Genomic DNA, 12,158 nt, shown 5'->3' on the forward strand with positions numbered 1-12,158 from the left:
GGACTAGTTTGTTTTGCAGTAGCTATTCTGGTCAGTTAACCCATGATTAACTTTCTTTTTTGTTCCTCCCTCTACTTCTGCCTTGAATTAAAAATAACATTTTCAGTAGAGCCTGGGATTTTTAAAGGAGCCTCAGGGATGTAGCTGTCCTTGAAATTCAAGTGTGAATTGGGTGCTAACCTCCCAAAAAGCTCCTTTGACAATGCCAGCCAAAATCAACAATAACAGGTAACTAAAGAAAGAGCTTCTCAGTGGGAGCTATTGGAAGCTATGTACTTTTTAAAAACTGGCCCTTGATGTCTGTTTCCAGTTTTAGTTTCTTTCAAACAAAAAGGCTTATTTGGAAGACCTACAAGGAAAAAAAATCTCAAGTTCTGTGTGAAAGAAACATTTTCTTTAGAGACTGTGAGTGTGAGTGTGTGTGAGAGTGAATCTTTGATAAATGTGTGGGAAGGTTAATCAACTTTATTTTTCATATGAAAAATGAAACATTCCTTATAACAGATTGGACAAGTCCCAGCAAACAATCTGTCTACGGGGGTGACTAATGAGTATCTAATACTATGAAGGAGAGAAAATACAGGCAGTCCCCGGGTTACGTACAAGATAGGGACTGTAGGTTTGTTCTTAAGTTGAATCTGTATGTAAGTCGGAACTGGCGTCCAGATTCAGCGGCTGCTGAAACTGACCGCCAGTTCTGACTTACATACAGAATCAATTTAAGAACCCCAGGCGTCCCCAAGTCAGCTGCTGCTGAAACTGATCAGCAGCTGATTCCAGGAAGCCCGGGGCAGAGCAACTCTGCCTCGGGCTTCCTGTAGTCAGCGCTGGTCAGTTTCAGCAGAAGCTGACTTGGGGACGCCTGGGGCAGAGCAGCTGGGGTGCTGGTGGGTTACTCCAGTAGCGCCGCTCCTCGGTGCTACTGGACCAACCCAGCAGCACCCCATCTGCTCTGCCCCAGGCGTCCTGATTCAGCCACTGCTGAAACTGACCAGCAGCAGCTGAATCAGGACCTGGGGCAGAGCAGCTGGGGTGCTGCCGGGTTGGTCCAGTAGTGCCCAGAGCGGCGCTGCAGGACCAATCGGCAGCGCCCCAGCTGCTCTGCCCCAGGGTCCAAAACAAAAGCCTGGTCTGCTGGGGGGGGGAACACTAGCTGCGCCCCCCCCCCAGCAGACCAGGGACACGGGGAGCAGAGCCGCAGCGGCAGCGGGGTGCCGCGCCTCTGAGGCTTTGCTCTGGCAAAGTCTCAGAGGCGCGGGACCCGCCGCGGCTGCCGCTTCAGTCCCAGTGCCTGTGGTCTGCTGGGGATGGTCCCCAGCAGACCACAGGCACCGGGACTGAAGCGGCGGCAGCAGCGGCGGGTCCCCGCGCTTCTGAGGCTTTGCTCTGGCAAAGCCTCAGAAGCGCGGGAACCCGCCCGGTGCCCCTGGTCTGCTGGAGACGGTTTCCAGCAGACCAGGGGCACCGGAGCAGCTTACGAACGGGGCTTTCTCACCCCGGAGCTCGCAGGTAGCAATCCGCCACCTCGACCTCCGGGGCGAGAAAGCCCCGTTCGTAAGTGCGGATCCGACATAAGTCGGATCCGCGTAAGTCAGGGACTGCCTGTACTTCATGATGAAAGATTTCTAAGCTGCTATATTGAATTTCATCATTTATTTTCTAAGTAGTATAACTTTCTTACTATCACTTTATAAGTGGTTCACAGAGGATTAGGATTGGAAGAGACCTCAGACTTGAGACCAATGCTTCTTGTTCTGCCATCTGCCACCGCTGAGAATTGGCTGGCTCTGTCCCCTTTGGAATCCTCTTTTAGGTAGTTGAAGGCTGCTATCAAACATATGAAATGTACTGATATCAAACTAAACACGATCAATGGGAAACGAGAAGACTTTCTATAAATATATTACAAGCAAAAGGAAGACCAAGGACAGGGTAGGCCCATTGCTCAGTGAGGAGGGAGAAATAATAAACAGGAAACTTGGAAATAGCAGAGGTGCTTAATAACTTCTTTGTTTCGGTCTTCACCAAGAAGTCTGATGGAATGCCTAATATAGTGAATGCTAATAGAAGTGGGGTAGGTTTAGAAGATAAAATTTTAAAAAAACTTAAAAATCACTTAGAAAAGTTAGATGTCTGCAAGTCACCAGGGCCTGATGAAATACACCCTAGAATACTCATGGAGCTGATAGAGGAGGTCTCTGAGCCTTTAGCTGTCATCTTTGAAAAGTCATGAAAGACGGGAGATTCTAGAAGACTGGAAAAGGGCATATATAGTATCCATCTATAAAAAGGGAAATAAGAACAACCCAAGAAACTATAGACCAGTCACTTTAACTTCTGTGCCAGGAAAGATAATGGAGCAAATAATTAAGGAATTCATCTGCAAACACCTGGAAGATGACAAGGTGATAGGTAACAGCCGACATGGATTTGTGAACAAATCACGTCAAGCCAATCTGATAGCTTTCTTTGATAGGATAACGAGTCTTGTGGATAAGGGAGAAGTGGTGGATGTGGTATGCCTAGACTTTAGTAAGGCATTTGATATGGTCTCACATGACCTTCTTATCAATAAACTAGGCCAACGCTACTCAACACGTGGCCTGTTTGTTTGCGGCCCGTGTTGCGGTTTGGGTTTATGCGAGGCTCAGCACGCTGCCCGTGGGTGGGATCCTTTGAACATGACCTCAACTGGGAACACGTTCCGCAATAGCGAACCAATATAATGATCTTCTGTTGATATGCATCTTAGTAGTTAAATTCCTGGACTGTTAAATTCCTGGCATTGCTCATTAAAAATGTTGTCATATGGGTGAAAATCGGATAATTATTGCATTTTATTAGTATCTGAACTAACTTAAATGGGGCCTGCGTGTTGTGTAGTCTTGCCTTAATCTTTATATTCGGGCCCGTCAGTGTGAGAAGCTATTTGCATATATATTTACACATATATGCAACCACACTTAAGTTGCAGCCCTCCTCTTGTGCTGTGAGTATCATTGTGGCCCCTGGGGCTTCCAAAGTTGAGTAGCCCTGAACTAGGTAAATGCAGCTTAGATGGGGCTACAATAAGGTGGGTGCATAACTGGCTGGATAACCGTACTCAGAGAGTAGTTATCAATGGTTCACAATCCTGCTGGAAAGGCATATCAAGTGGGGTTCTGCAGGGGTCTGTTTTGGGACCGGTTCTGTTCAATATCTTCATCAACGATTTAGATACTGGCATAGAGAGTACGCTTATTAAGTTTGCAGATGATATGAAACTGGGAGGGGTTGCGACTGCTCTGGAGGATAGGGTCATAATTCAAAATGACCTGGACAAACTGGAGAAATGGTCTGAGGTAAACAGGATGAAGTTTAATAAGGACAAATACAAAGTGCTCCACTTAAGAAGGAACAATCAGTTTCACACATACAGAATGGGAAGCGACTGTCTAGGAAGGAGTACAGCAGAAAGGGATCTAGGGGTCATAGTGGACCACAAGCCAAATATTAGTCAATAGTGTGATGCTGTTGCAAAAAAAGCAAACATGATTCTGGGATGCATTAATAGGAGTCTTGTGAGCAAGACACGAGAAGTCATTCTTCTGCTTTACTCTGCACTGATTCGGCCTCATTTGGAGTATTGTGTCCAGTTCTGGGCTCCACATTTCAAGAAAGATGTGGAGAAATTGGAGAAGGTCCAGAGAAGAGCAACAAGAATGATTAAAGGTTTAGAGAACATGACTAATGAAGGAAAACTGGAAGAATTGGGCTTGTTTAGTTTGGAAAGGAGAAGACTGAGAAGGTACATGATAGCGGTTTCCCGGCACCTAAAGGGTGTCACAAAGAGGAGGGAGGAAAAATTGTTCTTTGGCCTCTGAGGATAGGACAAGAAGTAATGAGCATAAACTACAGCAAGGGAGGTTTAGGTTGGACATTAGGAAAAACTTCCTGTCAGGGTGGTTAAACACTGGAATATATTGCCTAGGGAGGTTGTGGAATCTCCATCTCTGGAGATATTTATGAGCAGATTAGATGGACATCTGTCAGGGATGATCAGATGGTACTGGGTCCTGTCGTGAGAGCAGGGGACTGGACTCAATGACCTCTCGAGGTCTCTTCCAGTTTTAGTGTTCTGTGATTCTATGAATGGCTACAGTTTTTTACATTGGGTGCCTAAAGCTAGGCCTCCAAATCCATAGTTTCGCAGAAGTTAATGTGAGTGCTCGTCCTTTTGAATTAAGATGTATTCAACCATTTTGAATGTAATACATTTATTTAGGTGCCTATTTTCATCTCCCAACCTTGATTTTTTTTGCCACCATATTTGTTTGATTAGATTAATTGTATCTGCATGTATTGTAAAATTGTTGACCTTCATTTCCACAGGGTAAGAGAAGCTGCTATGACAAGTTTAATGGAGGTGACGCTTTTGTTGGTACAAAATGAGCCAGAGATGCTTGACGCTAACATGTATGTAGCTTCTACTTTTTATATCCTGTTCTTTGATTTCATGTTTAGTAATGTCCCATTCCTACATCGTATATGACCATATATATAATAATGCCTGCATACTGCATGCAATAAATCTCTTAAGTGTTACAGAGCTTTTTACAAAAATGTGTGTATAACACTGCATAGCACCTTTGCAAGCTAGGGAAATAATATAGACAGATTATATATGTGGCTGAATATAACCATGATGGCATTCCTTCCCTCATCCTAGTCCATTATACATATTTGGTATCTAGTCCAAACATGTCCTCTTCATGAATTTTGCTGATATTGTTAACTTAAATGGCAAAAATAGCCAATAAACATTAGCTAGATCAAGACTGGTCCTCAAATTTTTCCTTGCAAAACCTCTCTGCTCCTATCCCTAGTTCTCTTACCCTTTTAAATTTCTGGTTTGATGACAATATACCTGGTCTGACACTGAGATGAGTCAGGAGAATAAATTTGTATATCTGTGTAGATCAGTGTTTCCCAATTGGTGCTCCGGGGGACCCTGGGAATCTGCGAAGCGAAAGCAAGGGTTCCGCGAAGAGCTGGCACTCCCCGGCCCCCTGTTAAAGAGACTGAGCCATGGCAGAGTGCTTTTATTTATTTATTTATTTGTTTTTTGCTCAACAAAACGCGGCAGGGCCTTTTTTTTTTTTTTTTTTTTTTTTTTTAAGGCAACTCTAGGGGTTCCATGGCCAAATAAAATTGGGAAACACTGGTGTAGATTCTTGAAACCTAACTTTGTAGAAAGTTGTTGGAAGAGCGTTGTATCTCTTATCAGCAGGGCTTGCCGAACCGCGGTGAGCCCCACTTGCCAGCTGCACTGTCTGGCGATCTACGTATGCGCAGATCGCCCAAACCCAGCTCTTCTGGGTTGCAGTCTACTCGCCACAGGCGAGTAGATTGCATTATTTCTCAAGCCCTGCTTATCAGGGTCCTAGAATTTGAGAGTGCAGCTGACTTTGTTAGCTTAAACACTAACCATAAATGCAATTTATCCATATTTTGAATTATTTTGTAATATTATTCTTAATAACCCACAGAATCGAGACGTTAGAGCTGATGTAGGTTCGCCTGCAGCAAAACCTTCTGAGGAACTTTATCAATCAGTGTGAATCTATAGAATAGAGTGGATAAACTAGTCAGCTACAAATGTGCACCTTTTTCCTCCTCTAATTTGAATGGGAGATCTTTAAGGACAATTCTTGGTGCTCTAGTAAGTGAGCTCTTTGAGATAGTATTCCACCAATGCCTCAACCTGATTCTATGCAATAATTCGTTGCCCCAGAGATAAACTTTTAGATGAGACGTAAAACAATAATCCTGATGGCTTGACCCAAGATGACACATTCTTGTCATATTTGCTAAAATAGGTGTGTTAGTTCAGGTGTCCTAATTAAATATAAACCAGGGATACTGTGGGTGAGGCAAAGACAAAGTGGGTGAGGGTAATCTCTTCAGTTGGACCAGTTTCTGTTGGTGGAGGAGAGAAGCTTTCAAGTTTCATAGAGCTCTTCTTCATGTCTGGAAAAGGTAACCAGAGTGTCACCGCTAAATGCTGGTTAAGACAAATAGTTAAACATAAGGAGTTAACAGATGTGGCAGGAAACCACTAAAAATGAAGTGTGAAATTAATATCTTTGCACTCAGAGGATGACAGAAGTTTACTAGGATACAAATTATTATAATGAACATAAAATCAGTGTCTTTTCCAAAGTTATGATTTGTGGGTTTTTACAGTGTGATTATTTTATGTTCCCAGGCTTATCTTTTGAAGAGATTGTCCAGGTTTGCTTTGATCACGGTGGCTGAGAGGTCACACATGGAGTGACTGCTTTATGAAAAATGTTCACAAATAGGTGATGAGATGTTTTGCCTTTTATCAATTTGCTGTGCTAGTTCATTTGAGAGTGTAGTGAGTCTCTGTTACTTTGAGGCATTAAATGTCCCGGATGAGTTCTGACATGTGCACGACCCAGGGGTCTTGAAAGTGTTGTGGTACCAGTGGAGATATATTGCATCTGTTGTTCTGGTAAGGTCTGGTGTTGCTTTAAATGGTGTGTTCTGGTCCATGTGGAGTTTGCTTCTGATGATGGACTTAGAAAGGTTGGGGGGTTGCTTAAAGGCCAGTAGAGGAAGTTCATAAAAGATTTCTTTTAGAATGTGGTTTGCATCAAGTAAGGGCTTTAATTGCTGATACCCCATATGAATTCCAGTGTATGTGGTATATGACAAATTAGGGGTGTACAGTTGTTTGTATATTGAAGCCAATTCTCTTGGGGCATTTGGGGTGCCCTTCCATGATGTAATCTATATCTCTGGTGAAGTGCTTTTTTAGAGAATGAAGCTCTATCTCTCAGACTTTTTCCTAAGAGCATATTTTGTTATATCTGTGTGCCTAGCTGTAGACAACCGATTTCTTGGTGTGCCTGGGGGTGTTACCGGATCTATGGAGGTAAGTGTTGTGATGTGGATACTTATATATAGCTGTCCGTAGGTTCCACTGTTGAATCTGATAGTAGCAGTCAGGAATTTAATGGTGATATGTGAATGTTCTAGAGAGAACCTGATAGATGGTTGTTGCTGGTTGAATATCTGAAAATCTGTGTGGGAGTTTAGGCCATCTACTCAGAAAATGGAAATATCTTCAGTGTATCTCAGGCATATCATTGATTTTTTTAATGTGTATTTTCCCAGAATTTTTTTCTTGAGGTGGCCTGTGAAAAGAGAGGCATCTTGGGCAGCCAACCTACTACAAAGAGCTCTTCCCATAGTTTGGACACAGTGATTATTGTTAAATGTGCAATTGTTGTAGGTGGGCATAACATGGACGTGTTTGGTGACGTGTTTGAGGTGGATGTCTTAGTTTTGTCCATTACCTTGTAGCTATTTGAGAGAAGTTCCAGTGCTGTCATGGGGAAGGATTGTGGTATATAGGGAGATGACATCCAAGGTGTCAAGGATGGTGTTCTGAGGGAGATAGTTAATGTAGAATTCCTGGAGAAAACTGGTGCTCCTGTGCTAAGTGGTTTGAGGATGGTTTCTGAGAGTCGATATTACTTCAGCAAGAGTGTTAGGTGCAGAGATGATGGGTTTTCCTGGGCTCTTTTGTTTTGTGTATCTTGGGAAGCCCTGGGGTTGGGTTTGGTGGGGATAATGTTCGGTGTTCTCTCTAGTTTCTTTTTCCATCCACGTGCTCCGAGGCATGTGCAGATGGGCAAAACCTGAAACAAAAATATAGTCTAGATATAATATGTATTTTAAAAATTACCACATGGATAATTACTCCACCCAGGACAGGTTAGCCATTTTAGAGCACAGTATTCAAAGAATTAAATTTCAGTATAACAACCAAAACTTATGAAATGCATAGATCAGTCAAAACAGTAAAATAGCACACTTTGAAAGAATAAAAGTAGAGAAGATGTGTGAGTATTAGCAACAGCAGTAATACAAGAATGTGTTGAGAGAGAAGTGTGAAGGAGATTGTGCCACACGCCCACACGCACTAACGGTGGGTGACAAATGGGGTGTGTGATTGTGTGTAGCAGACTGACTCAGGATGTGTGTGTTTGCATGTGTGACACAAATGGTGGGGGTGTCTGTCACAGATTGTGACACAGTGTGTGTGACACGGTGTGTGAGACACACAGACAAGTGCGTGTGCTGGCTGCTGCTGAGTAAGTTTGAGAAAAGCCATGTGCTGTGCTTTAAGAAACTGAAAGCTTTGACCTCTGCTGCTCTGTTCCTGCGTTGTCTTCCCTCCTTCTCTCTGAAGAGGTGGGGTACATAGGCGGGGGCAGGGGGAGGGAAAGCATGAGCTGGCTGCTGCAGCAATCTCAGACAGCATGCTGCTCCTTTAGGAAAGGCAGGTGCTCACTCGCTGCATGGAGGCTGGAGTCATTCAGACCCATGTTATCTGAATCCACCTGAGCTGCCAGGCTCTGTGTTCCTCCTGCTCTACTCTGCAGAGAGGAGGTGCAGGGGGGGCGGGGGTGACATCCTAACACATCAGCACCCCCTTTATCTCACATTGCACAGCTAGCGAGAGGGTGCCTCCCAGGAGCCACTGCAGGATGGATGGAGCAAGGTAGGGGTAGGGACATGTGAACACATGCTGCAGGCTGTGCATGCTGCAGGCTGCTATTCATCTGTGTGCCACACAAGTGTGCAGCTTACAGGGAACACAGATGAGGTTGTAGTGTGTCTCTTGAAGTTCTGGGAAGGAATTGATGATCTCTTTAAATGCATTTATGGATTGTGGTACGATCTTGAGTTCTTTTTAGTACTCAAGGTGGTGTCGGATTGACCTCACTAATGCTCTCATAATTGAGGATTACAATGTTCCCCCCTTGTCTGCTGTTTATCATCTAGTGTCTGGATTTCAGGGGTTGTGTAGCTGTTTTGTCCGCAGTGGAGAGATTGTGATGACTGTGATGTTCTGTTAAGAATTTCACAGTTGATTTTTTTTTCCAGCTGGGTAGCTCTTTCCAGTAGGGCTGTCCAATAATAAGATTCTTTCTTCTTATGATTGCTGATGAGTGTCTGATAGTTGTGTGGGAGGGGGTGTCTTTGTTGTGGAAAATTCGGTGTCAGGTTTTGTGGTTTTTTACAGCACTTTGGCAGTGTCTACATATGCAGAGTGTTTGAACTGTCTGTTTTACCAGTGATAAGAACTGGTAAAGAAAAGCACTGGTTTGTATGTTCACTTACTTCCACAGGCATCAGAGAGTGTTTACATTTGCAGCACTTCCATTGCTGATGAGAGCAACGTCCTAAGGGGCAGTTATCCCACAGTGCAATGCTCTCCATTTTGACAGTAGGTCATGGTGGAAAGGGGTGTGATCGTGGGGCAGTCCCTGCCCAGCCCCTCCCCAATCACTGATCAGTTCCAGTAGCTCCGCATTGCTACAAGCAGGGAATCGTTTGTTCTGTGGTTCAGACATATCACCTGGCTAAATGACAAGTGAGTACTTGCCAAAAAAATAAGGAGGGGAATTTCAAAGTTCCCAGGGTTTTACAGAGGGAGAGGCAGCTGTCTGTTTATCTGGTGTCAGAGCAGCAGAGCTGCTGGCCAAAGTGGTCACCTAGGCACTGTGGGATATCCTGTGGAGGTTAAAAGCTTTGTATACAGCAAGAACATGTCGTTACTTACACACCACTGTTAAGGCATCACTGGAGGTGATTTTGTGGAAGTTGTTTTCTTTTTGCGGCGAAACTTCTGAGTTTCACTGCAAAAATTGGCAAGTGTAGCTGCTTCCACACTTTTTGTGCAAAAAAGGGACTTTTTCCACATTAAATGGCAAGTCTAGACTCTAATTCTCTTTTGTCCTGTGATTGCAGTGGTAATAATTGTCCACTTCCTTTTAAATGTTCTCCTGCAACATGTTTTAATCCCTTGCGCTTAACAGTTTGTCCCGTCTTGCATTTAGCTCTGGGGACTGTTTCCAGACCAGACAAAGAGCTCTGTAAAGCAGAAACCAGTCCAATAAAGGATCTTACCCTCACCCACCTTGTCTCTCATTTACTATTATTATAATTTGTGCCATGCCTAAAGGTATGGTGGTGCAGCCTTCTAGGAGGGAGAGTTGTCTTCCCTGATGGACTTGCAGTCTTCTAGATACATGAGTTAGGAGGGAGAAAAAACAGGTGGGGTTGGACAGACACTCACATAAGGAAGTAATGACATTAGTGCACTCTCCCTGATATATTAGCATTCTCCCCCCCCCCTTTTCATTTCTGTTTAGAAACATAGTTGTGTCAGGGGTTTGCTTCATTCCCACCTTAAAGGTGGTTCAGTTTCATTGGTGGTCCCATACTGCATCCAGTCCATAAAGCATCTTTCTAGATGGAAGGTGCTAGGTGAGTGCAAGGTGTGGTTAATATTCTTATTTTCTGGATATTTGGATTTGGAGGTGTTGTACAAATTAACTTGAGGCTGTTCTTACAGATTTAGTTACCACCGCAGTGAATGTCATGGCTCATCTAAATGTGTACTATAAAAAGGCAAATGGAATAAAACAGCAATCTCATTCCACAGTTCATTATTTTGGGTAGTGTAATGAGTATAAGAAATTATTTTCAATTCTTTCTTTAAGCAATTCCTGTTTAAAGTATGTACATTCATTTATTTATGGTGATGTGATGGATTGGATTAGTTTTTTGTCTCTTAATTCGTAGTTGTGAACAGATTATGTGCTGCCTGGCCCAGCAGTCAGCTGAAAAAATTGATAGATTTCGTGCTCATGCTGGATCTGTGTTCCTCAATTTTTTGTACTATGACAACCCACCAGTTCCACACATACCCCACCGGGAGGAACTGGAGAGGATATTTCCGAGGTAAGTAGATTTTTATCAACTTCTTATTTATTACGGTGGGTTTATGGCAGGGATGGAGGAACTCTGGCCTCCTGCTTAATTTGATCCAGCCCGTGGCAAGTCTCCTAAGGAGGTGGTGGAATCTCCATCCCTACAGGTTTTTAAGTCCCAGCTTGACAAAGCCTTGGCTGGGATGATTTATTTGGGGTTGGTCCTGCTTTGGGCTGGACTCAATGACCTCCTGAGGTCTCTTCCAGCCCTGGGAGTCTATGACTGTGAAAGAACTTACGATCTACTAGCCTCCTTTTCTGTGTAGTGAATTGCCAGGTATTAATGACCAAGTACATAAGAGCATAAGAACAGCCATGCTGCGTCAGACCAAAGGTTCATCTAGCCCAGCATTCTGTCTTCTGACAGTGGCTAATGCCAGGTGCTTCAGAGGGAGTGAACAGAACAGGTAATCATTAAGTGATCCCTCTCCTACCATCAATTTCCAGCCTCTGACAGACAGAGGGTAGGGACACCATTCCCACCTATCCTGACTAATAGCTATTGATGGACCTAACATCCATGAATTTATCTAGTTCTTTTTTGAACCCTTTTAAAGTCCTGGTATTCACAACATCCTCTGGCAAGGAGTTCCACAGGTTGACTGTACTGTATGAAGAAAAACTTCCTTTTGTTTGTTTTAAACCTGCTACCTATTGATTTCATTTGGTGACCCCTAGTTCTTATGTTATGGGAATAAGTAAATAACTTTTCCTTATTCGCTTTTCCACAGTAGTCACGATCTTATACACCTCTATCATATCCCCACTTCATCTCCTCTTTTCTAAGCTGAAAAGTCGCAGTCTTTTTATGGAACTTGTACCAACCCCCTAATCATTTTTGTTGCCCTTTTCTGAACCTTTTCCAATGCCAATATATCTTTTTTTTATATGAGGCAACTACATCTGTACGCCATATTCAAGATATGGGCGTCCCATGGATTTATTTAGAGGCAATACAATATTTTCTGTCTTATTCTCTATCCCTTTTTTAATTATTCTTATCATTCTGTTGGCTTTTTTGAGTGCCACTACACATTGAGTGGATGTTTTCAGAGAACTATCCACAATGACTCCAAGAGCTTGCTCTTGAGTTGTTATAGCTAAATTAGTCCCCATCATTTTGTATGTATGGTTGGGATTATTTTTTCCAATGTGCATTATTTTATATTTATCAACATTCAGTTTCATTTGCTGTTTTGTGAGATCTTTTTGAAGCTCTTCACAGTCTGCTTTGGTCTTAACTATCTTGAGCAGTTTATTATCTGCAATTTTTGTCAGCTCACTGTTTACCCTTTTCTCCAGATC

The 12,158-nt window shown here is 43.2% G+C and overlaps 1 protein-coding gene across 3 annotated transcripts in view; it reads left to right on the forward strand.

Annotated features, from left to right (window-relative positions):
* TBCD (tubulin folding cofactor D) overlaps positions 1 to 12,158 on the forward strand; it is a 265,482-nt gene that overhangs the window by 203,568 nt on the left and 49,756 nt on the right. For all 3 annotated transcript variants that reach the window (XM_075903520.2, XM_075903522.2, XM_075903521.2), the window contains exons 31-32: positions 4,372 to 4,455; positions 10,666 to 10,824. In XM_075903520.2, coding sequence (XP_075759635.2) covers positions 4,372 to 4,455; positions 10,666 to 10,824 — 243 coding nt within the window. The remainder of the gene's footprint in view (positions 1 to 4,371; positions 4,456 to 10,665; positions 10,825 to 12,158) is intronic.

The sequence above is a fragment of the Pelodiscus sinensis genome, chromosome 20, assembly GCF_052426305.1.
Source record: "Pelodiscus sinensis isolate ZL-2025 chromosome 20, ASM5242630v1, whole genome shotgun sequence".
NCBI classification, from domain to species: Eukaryota; Metazoa; Chordata; order Testudines; family Trionychidae; genus Pelodiscus; species Pelodiscus sinensis.